General features: G+C 37.8%; 1 protein-coding gene across 1 annotated transcript in view; it reads right to left on the bottom strand.

Moving 5' to 3' along the window:
* The window catches only part of TNIP3 (TNFAIP3 interacting protein 3), a 61157-nt gene that overhangs the window by 15843 nt on the left and 23709 nt on the right, over positions 1-21605 (bottom strand). The window contains 8 exon segments of the mRNA XM_032633430.1: positions 565-615; positions 4699-4824; positions 7695-7814; positions 12328-12456; positions 14206-14313; positions 15739-15804; positions 17682-17762; positions 21186-21272. Coding sequence (XP_032489321.1) covers positions 565-615; positions 4699-4824; positions 7695-7814; positions 12328-12456; positions 14206-14313; positions 15739-15804; positions 17682-17762; positions 21186-21272 — 768 coding nt within the window.

Genomic DNA, 21605 nt, shown 5'->3' with positions numbered 1-21605 from the left:
TCCCAGGTGTTTGTGAGTCTATGAAGAAATCTCTGTTTGCATGAACACACACCGAAGCTTGTGCTACTGTAAAAACGTGTTCTGTAACATGTGCTTTTCATGAGTGTTAGGGTTGAGAGGCCTTGGTGGTACCTAAGCATTAACTCTCCACTGACATTTTAGTTGACAATGAAAAGCATGAGTTGTCCTAGGCCATCTGTACCAGAGTTTGAAAATGCCTTCAATTGGGACCATGAGGACCTGCTGTATTTGGGAATAAATGTGTAAAACTTAAAGTTGGAATTTCAAACACGACAAGAGTTTGGGCTTCCCTGGTGGCACAGTGGTTGAGAGTCCGCCTGCCGATGCAGGGGACACGGGTTCGTGCCCCGGTCCGGGAGGATCCCACATGCCGCAGAGCGGCTGGGCCCGTGAGCCATGGCCGCTGAGCCTGCGCATCCGGAGCCTGTGCTCCGCAACGGGAGAGGCCACAACAGTGAGGGGCTCGCGTACCGCAAAAAAAAAAAAAAAAAAAAAACCAAACACGACAAGAGGGCTGGTGAATTTCAGTAAGGACCAACATACCTGTTTTAATTGCCTTTCTAGTTTTTCTTTCTCCATCTGACAAGCTTTTATCTGTGGACAAAACAAAGGCATTTGTATATCAGAAAGAGCTCAAATGTTCTAAAGCTACTCTTGGCCCAGAGGGCAGTGATCTACTCAGAAATCAAGGGGGTGAAGCACTGATAACAGTCATGCCAACGAAAATAGCTGAGTTTTGGATTTTTCAGACAGGCACTGGTTCTATCTTGAAATACCCAAATGAAGTTTGGAAAGTTGGATAGTTTAAAATTGTTATTCCAATTTGTTGGGGCCATTATAATTCTCAGTTTTAGGTTGATGTATTTAGCTCTAGCTATAAATATAGATATAGACATAGATATGGATATAGAAACAGCTTCTACTGCTTATTGAATGTAATTGGAATTGGTCAATTGTACAGTCAAAGGCTTCCACAATAAACTTTAAAAGTTGCATATGCACTTAATACATGCCAGTCAGTGATCTAAGTGCTTTACACTTAATAACTCACATTCAATCTTCCCAATACCCCTACGTGATACTTAACATTATCATTCCTGTTTTACAGACGAGGTCACTAAGGCATGAGATGCTGAGTAACTTGTTCAAAGGCACACTGCTACACTTCATGCTTCTCACTATTTGAGGCCCAACCTCATCCAGCAGAGTCACCTATGCTGGGTTCCCCCAACATCTGACACATCTAGGGAAAGCTGGTTTTCTTTGGACTCTTTAGTAATGCTATTGTCATCCCTATATCCCTATAAAGCAAGGTCAAATGTCCCCTACTGTATGATACCTTTCCAAGTCCTACCTATCAGAATTATTCTCTCCTTTGGTCCTCCCATATAGATAGCATTTTACATTTACTATATGACTTTTTATAGTCTAATGTGTACTATGTACAGTCAGTTCTCATGATTCACGGTAGTTATGCTCTATAAAGTCACTGTGAACACTGAAGTAGCAAACACTGCACCATTCTCCCAGGGAAATGCAGGCTTAGGTTCCTACCAGCTTCTGGTCATGCCATTTTTGTAAATCAATCAATACATAATTTTGTTTTATGTGTGTTCTTTTAAAGACACCTCAGTTAATAAATATTATAGATCCATTAACATGGAACTCATGGCCAATAGCGCTATATCCATCCCTGAATGAAGCTTATCTGACACATGCCTTTTCTCCATTAGGCACATCACAGCCTTCCTGTGCTCAGGAACACTGGACAGCACTTCAGCACTATGCTTGGGGGCCATTTTAAAAAAATGAAATCACCGGGGGCTTCCCTGGTGGTGCAGTGGTTAAGAATCTACCTGCCAATGCAGGAGACACGGGTTCGAGCCCTGGTCCGGGAAGATCCCACATGCCGCAGAGCAACTAAGCCCATGGGCCACAACTACTGAGCCTGTGCTCTAGAGCACATGCTCTGCAACAAGAGAAGCCACCACAATGAGAAGCCCGTGCACCACACTGAAGAGTAGACCCCGCTCGCCACAACTAGAGAAAGCCCGCATGCAGCAACGAAGACCCAACGCAGCCAAAATTAAAATAGAATAAATTTATTTAAAAAAGTGAAATCACCACCAAAAAGAACAAATATGTGAAAAATGTGGCACTATATAGACCATGAAAAGGACACTTTTTACAGTATGAGATCTGAAAGAAGAAGACAGCATCAACTGTTGGACCTCCACTGGGAACAAGTGTGTCAGGAAGCTCAAGTATTTTGCTGCTCTGTACAAGTTCACAAGTGACCTTAAAGGTGGCACAAGAATTGATTTTGGGGTGACAAATATATTTTAGTGAGTAGGCAAATTCACAAAAATGGAATCTGCAAAAATGATGAGGACAGACTATATATGTCCCCCTCATTATCTTGTGAGTCTTTTAATAGAATGGATCATTTTTTAGTTCCCTCACAGCATAGAGCAGAATGCCTTGCAGAAAGAAAGCATCAAAATTAGATTACGAGGCACTGAATGTGGCAGGCTAATTATACAACTAAATGAAACTATTAAAAATTCTCCCTTCCAACAGATTATTTATGAAATCCCTGTGAGCCATTACTTGAACTAGATGTTTCTGCATAGATTGTTTTTCCCTTAACCCTGAGAACAACTTTGTGGAGTCATGAGGTAGGCATCATTATCTATATTTTACAGGTGAGAATGCTAAGAGAGGTTAAGCAACCTATTTTTAGAGACAGAGGTTTTAGAGTTATAAGAAACATTTTAGAGATCATCTACTCCAACTTCATCATTTTACAGATGAAGAGAAGAAAGGTTGAATATTTGCTCAAGGTCCTCACTGATTGTCAAAGCAGGCATGAACATCGGGCTTTTATCCTTAAATATCTCCTAAGTATCTTTCACTTCACCACACTGACTGTTTTACCAGTCACTGCCTTAAAATGTCCTTCGTGATAGGAAGAATAAACTCTGGTATGTAAGCGACTAGTGGCAGATCGATTTGACCTAAAAATTCCTTTGGTCAAGTGGTCCGTTTGGACCACTGGTAATATGCTACTCAAATAAGGTCATGCCTATTCTATCATGGCATTTAATCTGCTGTTAATACATTTAACATAGATTGTTAAACCATCTATTACATCCGGTGAATTCTGTCTTCCTTTCACCTGAGTAAATGAGACTTTTGAAGAATAAATGCTTGGATTATCATTATAAAGAAAATTTTGATAGTTTTAGCATATCACTAGAATCCTCCCCTAGTTCATAAGCAGTTATACTGTACTGTAATTAGACAATACATTTATTTTTTGATATCAATCAAAAATTACAGATAACATGGGAATGAAAATTACTGTGAATTATAGTCTATAATGTAAGTATCTGGTTGTGTGTTTCTGGCTGTACTACAGCTTTAATAAAGGCAAGAACATTGCCAGTCTAGACAAATATTTATCATCAATCTGAATTTAATGTAGTAGAATGAATAAAATTAAAATACGGCAGGAACAAAAATGATTTGTGCAGCGACAACTTCAAAAAAATTACGGCAGCTTTGCATGTAAGGCATACAAATTGAGACAGTGATTTTCTCACCAAGAACAATCAGAACATTTTCTCACCCACTGTTGTAAAAGTATGTTGCATGAATTATTTTCAGAAAAAGCATTGTATTATATTTTTATCGTTATTTTATTCCTTCCAGTTTCTTAGAAAGGAAATGGTTCTGCCAAATAATTCTCCACGTAAAACTAGGGATTTAAAGTTAATCCTTAAAAAAGATGTCAAAGAAGAAACTAAATTTAACTCACAATCTACTTTGTATTAGGAAGAAGGCGATGACAAAGAGTTTAACATCTCTTCTAAGACTAAGAATCTTAAAGCTACAGAGCTGTCACAGCCTGTCCCACAACAATTCCTTATTTATTGAAAAACACTGCATAATTTTGCAAATTAAAAATTTTGTGGTTCATTGTTTTTTCTTAAGCCAAATTTGTGTTAGCTACATTTCCCTCATTAACATCAATATTTACCCATCAGGGCAACTTCCCGAGTCTATGTTTAATAAATTCTATTGCACCTAATTTTAGTATGCTTACATTTAGTATTCTATTCTAATAAAGTGGCTAACATTATCTGGCTTCCTTGAGAGCACTCCAGTTACTTTAAATCTGGGAAACCACTGAACAAAATTCTTGGTTTCACTAGGTATATAAATGACATTTAGTATGTATGTTTTTAGAAGACAGGAACATTCCAACATAGCCCTTCAAAGAAAATGATAAGAATTTAGAAACAACTTCACTGTACTAGAGTGTTTTGGCTTTGAATTTGAGTGCTAGGTAGTTCCAACTCCCATTCTACCAAGATAAATATTATGACAAAAAGATCAAAAGAATTGGATTTTATAAAAGACTTTGGAATCCAATTTCTTGGAAAACGCCTTAATATACTTAAGATGAAAGAAATCTCTAGTCATTTTCATCTCTTTACAAGATTGTTTAAGAATGATTTCATCCCAGGTGCTAATCTCTCAAAAAAGAAAAAAAAAATCCAACAGCAATTATGGATTATGGAAGCCAATTATGGAAGCCAAAATGTCTAGAGTTTTAAATGAGAAAATAAAAATAAAATACATATGTGCTGGCAAAGATTATTGGGCTTATACCTGAGAATTCAGCCTGTTCAACTGGGTTTGAGAAGTTTGATTAATTTGCTGTAGCTCCTCTTTTTCTTGATTAAGTCTTTCTCGGTCTGATCGCTCCTTTTTGAAGTCTTCTTCGTATATTTGCACCTAGGAAATATTAACTTACTGTTACTGCTAGCTTCCTTTTCTCTTAAGCCATTTAAATGAGTTCCGGAGAGATGCTATCTGGGTTTGTCCAATCTGAGACATTCCGTCCTCTTTTCATGAATATTTCTTTATGGTGGGGCTCTATCTTGATACATATGACTATAATTTTACCTTTCACTTTGTTTATAATGGCAGTTCTCAACTTTTTTCTCCTTGAGCATATATCAGAAATTCATAAGTAAAGTAATAACATGGATATTTTGAAAATAATTCCCCTCCCCGATTTTTTATTGCATATTCCATTGCTGTGATGAAGCCTTGCTCCTCCCACCCCATCAGTGTTAAGTTTCACTGTTTTGGAGCAAATCATCCATCTCTAAAACAAGGCTTTGATGTATAAATATCGCTTGAAGTTCTGAAAGACAGTTTACTGACAATAGCTGCTAAGTGAAGCCACTAAATACTGACATGCCAAAGTTTCTAAATATAAATTATAAGTTTAGCACAAGATAGAAATGAAAGGCTCATGTATGTGGGAGAGCAAAGCATGTTTATTGAAAGATATTCACCAGAGTTGGCCTTTATAAGTAATTGTGGGAGTATATCATAAAAAAGAGTAACATTCTAGTGGAATGCCTCTCAAGAGGTACTCCAAATATTCCAGAAGAGTAATCAAAACAAACCCCCCCAAACCAGATTTAATTATTGTTGTTTTAATTGGCGTAGTGTTGGCTGATGGCTTGGAGACTAGAATGTGGAGTTATTAAAACAAATGAAGCTTAAGAAATGAAGCAAAGGATTTCCTCTAAAACCAGATTTAAACTACGACTTACATGGGAACCTAGTAGCTAGATTTCGTCTATTAAAGTTAATGCACATTGCACCACCATCAGCAACAGTGCAACAAATTTTAACTACAGGATTATCAATTTTAAGTCAATAATAATAGAACAAAATGTAATAGGCAAGGGGGGGGAATTAAATATTTTACATGGATCTAGATGCAGATATACATATTTAATTTCAAGGCTTTATTCACCAGAAGGTTGCAAGGGAACTATACCCAGCCAATCTGATATTTTGTTTTGGGGTGGTTTTTTTAGTTGAGAGCTGAGGTTCAAATCCAGACACAGTTAAACCAATACTCTGTAAATAATTACCAGAGGCATCTGAAGTGGGAGAAGTCCATCTGATTAGAACAGATGGACGCTCTTTATCAAACACAACACTGACAGCGATTTCATCACTTAGATGGCCAAGATTCGAGCTCAGTTTCTTTGTGAATTTAAATCCTTTAGGGTTTCACGCAGCACTTGGTGATGTAATGATTGTGGGTACCCAATTAGAAATGTGCACAGTTAAAATGTGAATGCCGAAAGCTAGCAAAAGGGCCATACAGAAACGAAGGAGATGGATTCTGGTCTACTCTTGGGGTTTATGCGAAAAAGAATACCTGCCATTGTCTGTATCAAATACGAATTAAACCTTTACTGTAAACACGTGTAAGAGCAACTCTCTCGCATGTGGTGTACATTATATGGGAGCACTGAAGATGACTCAGGTGTCTGAATGTAAGCAGTACCTTTTTCAGAGGAATGCTGGCTAGAGCCAGTGGTACTTTAGGAGCTGAGAATTTGGCAGTTTTAACACTCCGATTATGCACTTATTCTTTCCATGGGTCTATTTTCAAGCTCTATATTTGATCCTGAATGTAATGAAGCAGATTATTTCAAACTGAGTTGATAGAAGAGAAAATCCAACTTTATGTCAAATGCTCTGAATTTTTTAGATTTATAGATAGGTTACTTCCTATGAAGTAATAACAATAAAGTAAACAACAACAACATCACAATTGCTCTATTCTTCCTTGTATTGCATCAGGAATCCTTGTAATTGGTACTTGCTCAGAGCAAAACAGCCAACAAGTCATACCCAGGGGCATCAGAAAATAATACTTCCCGGCTCTTTGTTCTATGTCACCCTATCCCCTGCCCCTGCCATTGCTAACATATTTCTGACAATGTGTGCTTCTGGGATTGGAATTCCTATATTTCCTGTACTTATCAATATCACTATGAACTGTTCCGGCCCTTTGCTTATATTAGTTTATTTAACCTCTTACAGGAAAAGAGATGTGATATGCATGGGTGGCTCCTGAGCTAAGCCGGCTCCAGCTGGGTGAACTAAAATTAGACTCAAGTAGTTTAGGCAGTGCTATATCCCCACAGCCCCATGTTGCTGGTGCATGCAGAAGCTTAGAGAGAGCATCCTTTACTCTTGCTGTGCACTTGGAAACAGTGAGTGAAGTTGAGTGAGTTAGGAGGAGGAAACCATTGTACATCAGTAAATTCCTAGGTGGTGCCATCTGTATGTAGGGATAGATGAACAGACCTGGCTCTTCAGTGACTATGACCAGTGCAGAGCATTCCCTTTAAAACTGCCCTCATTGTTCAAAAGCCCAGAGGCCTGCAGCTACAGAATAATAGCCCGGCTGCTACCATTTTCTGAAAAGGTCCAGAGTTTGGGTTAATAGTGTCTTTAAAATAAATCATGTCTACATGAAACCCTCTAGACCCAGTGCTAATAGAATTTCACTAAAAGGTTAATTAGCATGCCCCCTTTTTAAGTGTATAATCTTGGGCGAGCCACTTAATCCATCTGAAACTCAATTTTCTCCTTTTTTTTTTCTCTAGAGTTGGACTAGCTGATCTATATTTTCCCATAAAGCTTTAAAATTAGGTAATTCTAATTAAAATGCATGCAAAAACCTTTGACATGTTTTGAATAGGAGGACTTCCAGAAATGGCTAAAGCAGCATGAACAATGGGCCCTAAGTTCTCCACATGACCACTCCACTTTCAACTTCTCACCTGCTGTTTGAGAACTTCCATTTCTGTTCTCATCTCCTCATGGCTGCACTCCATTTCAGACTTCCGCAAACAATCCTCAGGAGATGAAGAACACTCCATTTTCAAGGCATCCTGAAGAGCCTGTGTTATAAGATAAGCACACTGTTGACCCGAGAGTTGCCACATCATATGAATTTCTCTACAATTCCTACAGTCATCTCAAGTGCACTCATAAGGTAGAATTTCATTTTTAATGCTACCTTCATCACTGAGTAACTTTCTTCATATATGCATTTTTTTTTTCAGAATCTCCATCTTTTCTCCATGATGGTGCTTATGTTATTCAACTCTCATTGTTACTTGAGAAGGCTTTGGCGTTAGAGATCCTTCCACCTAGCCAACCATGAGTGGAAAACAGATACATAGCCTTTCTCTAGAGTCTGCTTCAGTCAAATATATGCTCCATCAATAAGGCTTGAACTTCAGGGAGCATCAGAATCACCTGGAGAGGTAGCAAACATGCCCACTCCTGGGCATTGCCTCCAAGGATCCTGAATCAGTATATCTGGAAGCAGGGCCTGAGAATCTGCATTCCTCAAAAGCTGACGTTCCTGCTCTCAGATGACATTTAAAAAAATATATCTTCATTGAAGCATAATTGCTTTACAATGGTGTGTTAGTTTCTGCTTATAACAAAGTGAATCAGCTATACATATACATATATCCCCATCAGATGACATTTTGAATGATATATTTCTGCTATCTAACCATGTCCCTTACAGGAGAGAGGGAAACTCACATAAATGGGAACCCAGGCAGACTCATTACCCATTGTTGTACGGTTTTGCTCTGTACTCCTTTAGCATGACGTGCCTTGGCCTAGACACAGTCATAATTATTCTCCAATAAAACACCCACTAACCCACTAGAGGGTGGAGAGAGTGCTCTGCTTTCTTGACATGCAGTACAACTTGGTGTTTTCACCGTGGGGTGAGGAAGTGAAGCAAATAAGAGACACTTAGATTTGCCAGCCAGATCATCATCCTTACTCATAATTCCATGGCACTCTTACACATACTATACTTTCTCAGATTATATGAAAGACATTGTCTCTATTCTGAAGACTTTGGGCTCATGATGAGTTAAATAAAACGGCCACCAAAAACTGTGACAGGACATACCTCATTCTGTTGTGGTTTCAGAGCCCACACACAATGTGACTACTTGCTCATTATCAAATGAGTCCTCTATACAAATAGAAAGGTTCACTTCCAAAGCTCCAAGACTTTACTGCCTCTGTATTTCTTTAGTAGCTTCGATGGTGTTCATTTGATGATTCTATTAGTAACTCACTTCCCTGCATTACTACACAATATTGTCATAAGGATAGAAAAGAAAAGCAAATTTAAGGTCTTAAATATGCATAGCTAAGATTAGAAGTTTCCTAATAGAATGTCTTATAGTCTAGCCTGATGTAAATATCATTTTTCAGGAAGTTGTAAGAAAAACAAGACCTTTTTTCTTCCTCCAAGAATTATTAGACAACAGAAGTTGTTTAATAATTTAGGTTTTGTTAGAATTTATTGCTAAGCTACATAGTTCTAGGAATTATCATAATAGTTATATTTTTAAAACGTGTCACTAGTAATAGAATCTAGGGTGGGGTAAACCAAGTGAGTCAAGATAGTCAAATATGCTGGTTCTATATCCTACAGCTATGAATAGACTACTTTTGTAGGTTTTGTAATATCTGAATTTTCTGATCTACCTTTCATGCTATTCAGACTTCTAGAAATTTTGCAAATGAGTCATAAATGAAAGGCGAGTCTAGTAGACATTTATTCCATCTTGGGGTTTTCCAACTTCCTTGAACAAACACCTGTAACCTACTCTAGAGCAGCAGTTTACCATAAGCACAGATATACTAAACAGATCTACCCATCTCACAATGGCAAGATGTCAGACACATCAGTTTTGCCCATGGGTGGCCCTGGTTGACTAGCCTCAGGTAATTTCTCCCACTTTGATCAAACATCTGGCTTCTCTGTCAAGAACCTGATGAAAACAATGCCCTTAGGTATCTCCCTCAAAGCAAATAAGTAAAATTCAGTACACATAGTTGTGTGAACTTCTGAAAACCATATGTTAATTGCTAAGGTGACATGCTACCAATTTCTGCTGAGACCGGGTCAGCAGGCAGTGGGTTTGTGCAAGCGGGGTGGACCCCAAATTTCCATGCTGTAATGAATGGTGCACACAATTAGCTACCCAAATCATCATTTTGAGTAACTTCTATTTATTACAGTGGTAAAAGAGAACAGAAGAAAAATCTATACTGTAAAATAATAATTTCTTACATTCCATTAGACACTAATACTAAATGAGAAAAAACCTAAATGAGAAAAAAATCTCTTTGCACTAAATGAGAAAAAATGAGAAAAAACATCTCTTTATAGCTCATCACTTTCTATGTTTTTAGTGACAGTTGAAGGTATAGATGTGTGAGATGAAATCTTTTCTGGCTTGAAGTACCTTTTATTTTTCTCTTACTACTCATAAGTAATGTGTTACGCCTATTAAAACATGAATCTCAGGGCCAAAATTGGCTACTGAACATATTAGGTACCAGCAAATTACATTAATTAGTTACTTCATCCATTCATCCAGTCAACAAATATTTAAGAACATACTATGAGCAAGGCCCTGTTCTAGGCACTTGGAATGTAGCAGTGAACAAAATAGAGAAACTCAGGGCCCCATTATGACTGTTGTCTTTGTGAGTCCCTTCCTCCCAATAAATATGTAGTAAAACTATATATTATAATTGCATTCTTACAAAGATGAATATGTTAATATGAAAATATATTTTCAACCTCATACTTTAGGTTTTTTCCTCTGACTTTAAGAGAAATTAAGCGTATTAATGGGCCACTATAAGTATTGTGGGCCCTCAATACTGTGTCCACCTTGCCTAGGAGAGAAATCTGCCCTGCAAATATCCTGCCCACATGGAGCTTACAATCAAGACTGGGAGACAGGAAACAATTAAGATAATAAATATGAGACATTATGCATATACTAGAATGCAATGAATTCCAAGGAAATATTAAAACAGGAAATATTAGAAGTGGAGTATGTAATTTTAATTAAGATAACCAGAAAAATCCTCTTTGAGAAGATGACAAGCTCTGAATTTTACTCAAATTAATTTTTCTCATTGAGATTTTCTGATTATAATCATGATTTTTAAAGTTTCTACTAATTAAAAAAGATTTTCTATAAACACACCTACACAAAAATGAAGGTTATACATGGGTTTGAGTAAAAAACAGAGTTCTCGGCTGTTTTAATTTCGACAGGCTTTATATCCTTGTGCCTACATTTATAGAAATAGAGAACAGAAGAAAACTGATAAGTAATAACATATCAAAAATGGGAGAGATTTCAAATATAATCTCAATTAATGTCAGTTCCTCTAATTCATTTGCGAAGGATTTCCAGCAGTGATTAAGACAGAAAATTCATTTGCCCTGAATTTGTATCTCTGAACATTGTTTTTCTCTCTTAAACGACAGAGAAGTACATTGTTTACGAAGTCAATCTCCAATTTCTCATTTTCTCCTGAATAATAACTTGCCCCATAAACAGATCAAACATAGCATCACATTTGTAAAGCACCCTATCAACCATACAGGCATATAGTTAACACTTTGGGGATATTTAAGTTACACCTCTGAACACTACTTAACTACAAGATGGCACACGGTCCCAAAGGCAAGCACTGAGCACGTGTTTAAGGCCAGTCAACCACCTACTCTTTTTTTAGAAGATAATTTCTGTTACTTTGGTCCAGAAATATCTAGCTTGAGAGATGACTATCTCAACTCAACCATGTACTACAAATATTACTACGGTCCACATACGATGTGACTCTTGGAAAAGTCAACAGCAAAGGATTTAATTTTTTTCCCTGAACAAGTCAGCAATCCCTCCCCCAAGAAAATTAAGGTTTAGTCCATTAAAACCACACACACACACACACACTCACTTACATGTCGTCCTTTTGCAGCAATTCACAGGTAGCTCCTTTGAATAGTTGTTGGAGCAAAGGCATTAAATCACCAGGATTTTCTTAATAGACCTACACACTACTCCCCAACCCCCCATTAAAGGTGAGTTTTAGGCTTATTCTCAGGAAGGCCGCCATCTCATTTTTGGATTTGGCATTTAGCTTGCTTCCATATAGTCTGAATTACACTCAGCAGCTCCACAGTGATGATTTTAAAGAGCAGCCTGTTTTCCTCAGGAAACTTTCGCGGTTGACCAAGAGATAACGCTACTATTCGCAAACACCCACTTGCTTTATGCGGTGCTTTGATCTACCAAAAAAAAGAAGTTCTTACTCCCTTCTATACTTTCTCCTTATCGCTTTCTTTAATGACAATTCTTTGCAGAGACATGAATTCCCCCCAAAATTCTTAGCCAAGTATGGCTGAACGAAGCAGATAGGAGTGATTTATGCAATTACAGAGACCTCCGTGCAAGCCCCCGAGACTGAGCCGCATTGCAGTGTGGATTTTGCTGTGAGCCTCAGCCCAGAAAGTGCTCTTTATACAGAAACCTCTCATCTCTCCAGCTTCACCTAGCCTGATACCTTATTGAGGCGTTTTATTTCACATTCAAAGTGTTGCTTCTTCTGGCTTGCGAGAGCAATTTTTTCCTTCAAAAGCTTATTCTCTCTCTTCAATTCATGTAATTCTTCATTTAGGCTCTCCTTTTCCTTCTGAAGTAGAAAGCAAGAAAACAAATTCAAAATCAATAAAATTCAGATGAGATGATATTGTAGGAATACTTCTGAAATAAAAAACAAACAAACAAAAACAGGACCTTAAGTGCTAGATTTTCACTTAACATTCCATTTGAGCAATAATCTCTGGGTGGAGGTCAGGATTAGGATAGAAGAAATCTTTATGTTATCCTTACTGCTACTACGTTTTGCAACCCCAGAACAAGCTATCAAAATCTCCACTCCTCACTTTCAAGGGTCAAATGGGTCTGCAGAAAAAGCTACTTGCTCTTACAAGGTGATGAAAGAGTGACTCACTAAAAATAACTGAAAGTTCTAATATGCAAAGTGTCATTGCAACAAAAAATACCAAATATCTCAAAGCCCAATCCTGCATCATTCAGGACTGGTGAGAGACAAAGAAGAGGATAAAAGACAAAACCTCAGGCAATAAGACATTTCACCACAGATAATTATTCAGAGCACTATATTGTTCTGATGATTACTTTTAAAAGGTAGAGATGAGCTAGTCCAACTGCCATCACTCCTCCACTTTTCAGATCACCTTCAAGGAATCCAGTGTTTTAAGTAACTGAAGCAAGGTCGGTGGCTTAGACAATAACAGGATTCAGACAACATCTGCCTCCTATCTCTTAATTTTATATTCTGGACAGTAAACTTTTTGTGGAGTGAATTGAATTTTTAACGAGACTGCAGTTTTAACCCAGTAAAATAAACATTCTGGAATTTAGGTAAATCAAGATGAGGAAATAGCTAAGATATACGTTAAAGTATATTATTTTAATAGCTAATATTTCCCATCACAATGATTAAAGAAATCTACTTTAGGTGAGTCGTTTTCTTTAAAAGTGAAAACACTTCTCTTTGCCTTTGTCTAAACAGAATAGGTCCATGTGTACACAGAAAAGTTACCAATCTTTTTCTAACTCAGCATAGTTTAAGAGAAAATTATTTCCACAAGAAAATGGTCCCAACTTCATAGGGAAGAAATTACCATGATTCCTGTGCTGCATGTAAATGGAACCGAAAGGGACTCTTACGTGGCAGAAAGGGAGTTGCTAAGCAAGGAAGGGAACCTGAACTGATGATGTCTGCACTGATTTGTGCTACGTTATTGACATTAAGTCATCTAAGCCCTACGTCTCAGCCCTTTCATCTCTAAAACGGCAAAAATAAGAGTTTCCTCACAGATGGGCTGAGGATGTTAAATGAGACGATGAGGGTGAGATACTTTTCAAAAATGTTATATTTTTAACATGACAAAAGTAATACTTATTTGTAAAGCTCTCTGTAAGCTGAAAAGCAGCTGTACAAATACAAGGAATTGTCATATTATCAACACTGGTAATAAAAATGATTAGTATGAGTAAAAGCAAAAACGCAAAATGAATTTTCTCCTAGGCTGCAACGTCCGAGAAAGACACCCCAAAGCCCTGGCTCAGTTCTGCCCGCGGGTGGAGCGGGGCAAATTAAGGTCTGCCTGTTTGCGCGACAAAGAAGGAAGTGAGCCGGCACCTCCCGCCCTCTGATTCTAGAGAAGTGGCCCCTATTTTTGGCTCTGGGGACTTGCGTAACCCGTACACCCTTGCCTGTCGGTCACCGATCAGCAGAGGGTTGATTTGAATAAACGGTTGGTTCTCAACCATCTGGAGGCAGGGCCCCCCCACCCTTCCCCCTACCGCGCGCTCCTGGGGGCAGGGAGGTCGCTCCTCGAGCCCCGCCCACCTCCTCGCGCTGCTGCAGGTCGCTCTCCTTCTGGCTCTGCTGCAGCTCCTTCTCCAGCGTGCCTAGGAAGCTTTCTGCGGCGTCCAGTTTCGTTTTCAGCTCTGTGACCTGAAGAAGTGGTTCACAGACAGCTGCAGACACCTCGCCTGAAGCCCACAACCCCCTGGATTTATTCCCAGCCTAAGCATCCGGGGACAGAACTGGCTCAGTCTTGGGCATCCCCTAGGGAGTGGCTCTTCTTCCCACCGCCCCAAACCAAGATCGGGTCTTTTGCTTTTAAAAAGAAGTTTCCTCTACAAGAGAAAAAAGCAAACACCAAAACGGCCTCCAGCCTTCTTTCTCTAGACCACACCACTTTCGAGGAAATAAACCCGTAGACCTTAAGGGAGCCTTCTAGGCTTGTCATTCTATTCTCGGCTCGCAAGGTGTGCCTCATCTGATCTGAAAAGGACAGCGAAGGATAGGGGATAAGTGAATATATCCACCTTGCTGAAAAACAGACATGACCTTTAACTCATCAGTAACCTGCAGCATTTGACCTGCTACTAAATGCCAAATTAGTCGTCTGAGTGACAAGGGTCCAGTGAGAAAAGCCTTAGGGACAGGCATGTCATCAAAGATGGGAACTGTGACCATTGTTAACCCTGGGTCTTCATGCAGCTGCAAGCCGTTCAGGAAGGCAGCTTAAACAATTTTCTCTGGGATCATGTGCTTTAAAATTTGGAGATCCCAAAGCTGTCCAGACCGACTATTATACGGTGGCTTGACCATGGCCTGGTGCAGTGAAACGTTACCCTGCTCTTTCCAGATTTAATACTCTGAGTATCAAAATGAGGAAGAAAAGAGCAATACTAATGTATTTCTCACGTGTGGTCAAGTTTCTTGACTCTGAATTATTTTGGGGAGTTTACCTTCTCTTTCCTCTCTTTTAGAACATGGAATGGTTTTAAATTATAAACTGACTTTTACCCTTCAAAATATATTTCCTCCAAAAAAAATTCTTTCTCACCAAAGCAAAAGTTTCTTGACAGAGAACATGCTTTGGAGAGAAGAAGGGATTCCCCACTTCCCCTCACACTTACGCTGTTAACACTGCTTGTCTATTTTTCTGTGGAAAACAGCTTATGTTATAAAGAATTAGAGAAGTAGCCTTGCACAAAAAAGTATGAACTTTAAGCCATTTCTCACCTCACATATAACCTTGTGTTTTTCTGGCTGCTAGTAACAAAGCCGAGGCCAGGATACTGTGTGAGCTATGATAAATGTGGGCAAGAACTCTAGAGACGGCACTGGGGGCTATATTTAGTACCTTTCTTTTGCCATGCTTAAGACAATTCACTGACACGTTCCTTCGTTCATTAATCTTCAGTACCAAGAGGCCGATAATGCACTCAGCACCCTACCCTTCATCATTTTACAACAGACAGCTGGCTACCCACAAATCTCCTGTAGTTGAAATCAATGAGAATCTTCACATACTTGTCTCCCCGAGATTACCGATTTAAAGCAAATACCAAACAGAGAGGTGTTTACCTTTCTTTCATATAACTTTTTCATGCTTCTAAATTGCTGATCCCATTGCTGGTTAACTTCCAGGAGCTGAAATTATTAAAGTTTGGTAAAGCAACAAAGGATTTTGCCCATTTGGAAATTTAGCCAAAATGAAATCACTTTTCGAGGCTACTAAGGTTTTGGAAGCCATGGGGGAAGACAGTATTATTTCCACCAAGTTCTGGTAGACCTGGGATAAGTTAATTGAACACATTCACCTTTCCTAATTGGTTCACATATGAAAAACTATTAAGCCTTAGGTATATCAATTTATTAGCAACTTCTAACTTTGCTTAGTTATTTGAATTTCCATCTTCTTGTTTAATCTAACCAGAATCTGATAAAAAATTGTAAGTATTAATGGTTTTATGTAAGATTTATTAATATTTGAAGGGACTTTTTTCAAACCTTTCCATATTTTTTATGTGCTTACATTGATTATTAAAATGAAATATTTCTTCTAGCTTTTTAAAGGCAGAATTTATATTAAAAAATTTCAAGTTCGGGCTTCCCTGGTGGCACAGTGGTTGAGAGTCCACCTGCTGATGCAGGGGACACGGGTTCATGCCCCGGTTTGGGAAGATCCCACATGCCGCGGAGCGGCTGGGCCCGTGAGCCATGGCCGCTGAGCCTGTGCGTCCGGAGCCTGTGCTCCGCAACGGGAGAGGCCACAACACTGAGAGGCCCGCGTACCGCAAAAAAAAAAAAAAAAAAATTCCAAGTTCAATTAACTGATAATCATTTGCTTGCAATACTGTGTTTTCTTTAAAAAAGTCAGTACATGATTTGTATTATATACTCAGCTAATGGATAATATCACCTTTTTGGAAGCATAGGTTTTTCAGGGAAAAATAGTTTTTGTCATAAGACAATATTTAGAAACAATTTAGGCTGCAAACAATTTGAAAGTTTTAAAACTGTGTGCCAAATAGATGAAAGAAAAAACACTAAGACCTGTTTTCAGTTTTCTTGTAAGGGAAGTCTACAACTTTCCACATTAAGAGAAATTCTAACACCTATAAATATGGGACAGACATGGAGAAGACTGTCGCAATGACTAAAATGTAGCAAGACTTTCTCTTAATTACAAAGCAAAATATCTAATCCAGAGTGGCAGTTGCTAGGTAACTCTTATGCTGGAAATATATATGACTATTTAGTATAAGACTATATAATATTATTATGTAAAGATCCCTGATCTGTTGTTATTTTAGGGACTAACATTTCTATGCTATGGTAACATTACTCTGCTATAGTTCAGTAATTTTCCAGAAGGGCACATTATTTTATGCAGTATCAAAGAAGGGTAGAGGAAACCATAGAAGAAAACATGAAGGCTGTAGCACAGAAAATGATTTCGAAAAGGAATTACAAAATTGACAACAGAGTGCCAGAACTGTTAAGGAGAATAAAGAGGTTCTAATATTCATTAAACTCAGAAAAACAGAACTCAAAATAATATCCATCACACTCCCAATGACATTTTAAAACAAATTTCTCTTATGATCAAGCTCCTTAACCCCTGTTGGTCAGATGCCCAACTCATGAAGTCAGAGCACCTAATCAGTGATACAATAAAGCCTCTGACAGTTTGAGTTTCAAGGTGTGTCAAGTGCCGAGCAGAAAGGGCACAGATGATAAGCTCACCTAGCCCGTGTGGAGGAAATGTCTAAGTTTTGAAAAAAATAAGATTATAATTATTGGATTTATGGCTTTGTCATTTTTATTCATTTGCACAAGCACTGAGAGACCGAGTAAGAGATATGTAGGTGAATAAGAAAGAAGTATTTGCTCTCAAAATAATGCAGTCCAGTATCCTTAAGATAAATACTGTGACCCAATAACAAAAATAAAAGGCACTAGATGCCTATTTTATTCTCAGCATTAATCCATGGCACATGCTTCAACTAATATTTCAAAATTACCTCTTTTCTCTGTTTTTCCAGGCACCTTATCTTTTGTTCAAGGAAATTTGTTAAGTTTTTTCTTCTCGATGATTGAGTCCACTTAAAAAAAAAAAAGAAGAAAAAGAGTGAAACAGAATAGTCTGTGAACAGGAGAAATGCTTCTCTTCACAAACTCTCATGTTGTAATTCATAAAAATATTTTAGCAATAATAATGCTCACACCATAGTCCTTCATAGAGACCTGTTGATGGAAAAGCTTTATATTTTAGACTCTTTTATATGAATTAAGTACCAAAATAATTCTCTAATAAATTACGAATGTATCTATATAATGGGCAAGTAAGAAATTAGGATTTTATGAATTTGGATTTCAACCCTTTTCCAAAAAAATGAAAATTCAGAGTATAATGTATATAGAAATCAGGTAAGTTTCATGGATATATGTTAGGTATTTACCTGGTAAACATTTCTAAAAAATCATTTTTGTATACATACCCATGATCTGAAGAGTGGCCCTGGCAAAAGTCAGAGAAGTGATAGAACCACCAAGAAAAAAAGACCAACACACTACAGTTAAATGGCAACAAATTGATTCTGAAACAATAATACAATAAATTAACTACCTCAGTGACCATCATTATGATTATGTTATAGAGGTGGGCATAGATTATCTGGTATTTTGTAATTTTAACCAGCCCTTTGTATAAAGCTACTAGGTGACAAATTTAGATTAATAATAAATCATTGGTATGGTGAAAAATTAACCACCTTTCTTTCCAGTTTTTTTAAAAAACAATATTATTCATTTAAAGAAAGCACAAAAGCTCTGGAAACTGCCTGCCATCTGTCTAAATCGACCATCAACAAAGTTCTCTTAAGTACAGTTTTCTCTTTTTTAACTCAATAGTCTTAAAACCATCGCATGGCTGAGCCATATAAGTAATACAATGAATGCGGTAATGAGGGTCGTCCCTAAATCTGCTATTCAGTTTCAGGCTCAATAGCTATTGTGGACCACGAAATTGCTTAAGGGTATTCATGAACAATTAAGAAATATTTTCAAAACATGTTGGCCTTTGCCACAAACGTTACAGGAAATGCCGTTTTGCAATCGTCACAGGATTTCAAGGACTTTTTTCATTAGAAATGATTTATAAAACTATTTTCTATCTTTACTTATCTTTGTCTCACAATGTTTTAGGATTCGAGGGTATTTTATACCTCTATAGATGTTGTTCTTAGTTTTCTTAGCTACTTCCTATTCAGATCCATGTGTAACTAAGACTGCATTTAAAAAGAGACATTCTTCCGTAGGTCAACACAATCAGAATGATTATACCTGCTTCTGACCTCAAGGTGGTTTAGCCCAGTGCCAGAAGTGACATCAATTTCCAGGTGACAAGTATGTTGGGTCCTGCAATTGAGATTTCCCTCTTTTAGGAAGATTTTCAAGGGACTGGACTTATTCTGGATCAGCACAGACTAAATATTAGGCATCTTTGATTTGGAGAATGCTGTGAGCCAACCCTACTTAGTGTGTCCTGGGCTCTGTGAAGCAGAGGTTTGGTGAGACTGGATTCTAGACCAGTGGTTCTCACCACTGGAGCACATCAGAATCACCCTGGGACGTTGCTAAACATAGGGCACCCTGAACACTGATCAGAATTTCTGAAAGGGAGCCATAGCACCTCTACCTTCTTTTTAATAGATTACTTTTTAAAGCAGTTCTAGGTTCACAGAAAAATTGAGTGGAGAGCATAGAGATTTCCCGCATACCTATTGCCCCAACAAATGGGTAGCCTTCCCCATTATTGGCATCCCCCATCAGAGTGGTATATTTGTTAATAGATGAGCCTACAGTGACACATCATTATCACCCAAATCCACAGTTTACATTAGGGTTCCCTCTTGCTGTTGTACATTCTATGGATTTAGACGAATGTGTAATGACATGTATCTATCATTTGTAGTGTCATGGAGAATAGTTTCACTGTCTTAAAAATCCTCTGTGCTCCACCAATTTATCCCACCTCTATTTTTAATAAATATCGCTGATTATCATGAGTTACACTAAAGTTCAAGGTTCTTCCGTTCCATACCATGCTTCGGAATATGAATTTTAGGTCCTCAAAAAGTCTTTTTTCTGTTTGTGATATAGACCAAAAAAAAAAAAAAGATCTGTGACCAACAAATATTTGTATGACCCTACTTTCTGGGAATCTAGATTAAGAGTAATCAGATAGCATGCATTTTTTTCCATATATAATTTTCTCTGGAAAAAAATTATGAAATATTTTGACCCTTGATTTTCTTATAAATGAGTTATTTAAAATTTTTATTTATTTATTTTTTGCGGTACGCAGGCCTCTCACTGTTGTGGCCTCTCCCGTAGCGGAGCACAGGCTCCGGACGCGCAGGCTCAGCGGCCATGGCTCACGGGCCCAGCCGCTCCGCGTCATGTGGGATCCTCCCGGACCGGGGCACGAACCCGTGTCCCCTGCATCACCAGGCGGACTCTCAACCACTGCGCCACCAGGGAAGCCCTGAGTTATTTTTAAATAACTTTATAAAAATCATTTATAAAATGATTTAGTAGAGATATTAAATCTGCAAGACAGAGAAAGCACAGCAATAGGTATGGCTTATAAGTCATAAATGTATCACTAGGGATTTCTCTGAGGATTAATCAACATTTTACCACCATTCATATGTCTTAGGTGTGCATTAAAATGAAAGAAAATCAATTAAATACAAAGTTTTGGGGAAACTTTTCACTTGTGTTTGCTGTGCTTCCCAGTTGCTAATAAAGGCATAGAAAGAATTTTAGTCACTGGTCCTTCTAAGGGCTCATTTAAAGAACATTTATTCCCTATAAAATGTAATCTGTGTTCAAAGTATTTGGACCTTGATTTCTCATTTACCCTAATACCCAGACCAACTTCTAAAAGATCCAAGTTCTGAGACTGCTAAATTAAATACCTAAATGTACCAAAAAGTCTCAGAGTCCTATTATATCTTAGTTATCTCTAAAAAAATCTTTAAGAAAGCACTTTCATTCATTCATTCAAGTAGTAAGTATCTGTTGCAGTAACCAGTAACAGAACAATGACTGTGGTATTAATTACGTATATAGAAGTATTTCACCATAGATACTCTATTGCTATAATAGCTTTTATTTCTAACCACACAAATATAATATTCTTTTTACATTTTACATTAAACCAAATTCCTTGAAATCAAGAGCAAAATATGAAACACATAGAATCGAAAAGCTGACAGGACAAGATTTTATTTCTCACTTTGTAAAAGAAGAAATGTAGCTCAGAGGTGTCAAAGGAAATGTAACCAGTCACCTAGATATTTTTCCTTTGTTGAATAACATTCTTGAAATATATAGAGCAGATCTTAGTTAAAGAAAGTAAACTAGCCATTTCTACTTTTATTAATCATTGCATAACTCGCCATTAGCAATGCTGTCGATGATATATATGGTCAATTCATCCCCTAGAAATGCGGTCTTACCTCTGCATGCTCAGTAGAAGTTTCTGTACCACTCATTCTAGTTGTGTACTGTAGGAAATGTGCCACGGAAGCTGGTTTTTCTGGAGTCTTGGAGAGCAGAAAGAAAAAAGCAAAGAAAATATCTCTGAATGGTGTCTTTTAAAGTCAGAGCAAATATATATATAATTTTTAAAATACCACACAAATAGTTAACTGATGATAGAAAATAATAGCAACAGTTTTTCACTGAAAATGTACAGAAGTGACTCTGTATGTGAATTATACAGAATAAGGTTAAAAGCACAGCAAGTGTGATTATAACTTTTCTTCTCTTCCAGATAGGGATTTCCCAGGTTGTCTCAAGCTGCAGGCTGTGACTAACACGCAAGGCAGATAAGCCTTGCTATGGTATGTAAATTGCCATTCTTCCCTTACTGGAAG

Source organism: Phocoena sinus, chromosome 5 (genome assembly GCF_008692025.1).
Source record: "Phocoena sinus isolate mPhoSin1 chromosome 5, mPhoSin1.pri, whole genome shotgun sequence".
Lineage (NCBI taxonomy): Eukaryota > Metazoa > Chordata > Mammalia > Artiodactyla > Phocoenidae > Phocoena > Phocoena sinus.
The sequence above is the reverse complement of the archived record's forward strand: the minus strand, read 5'-3'. Positions and strand labels throughout refer to the sequence as shown.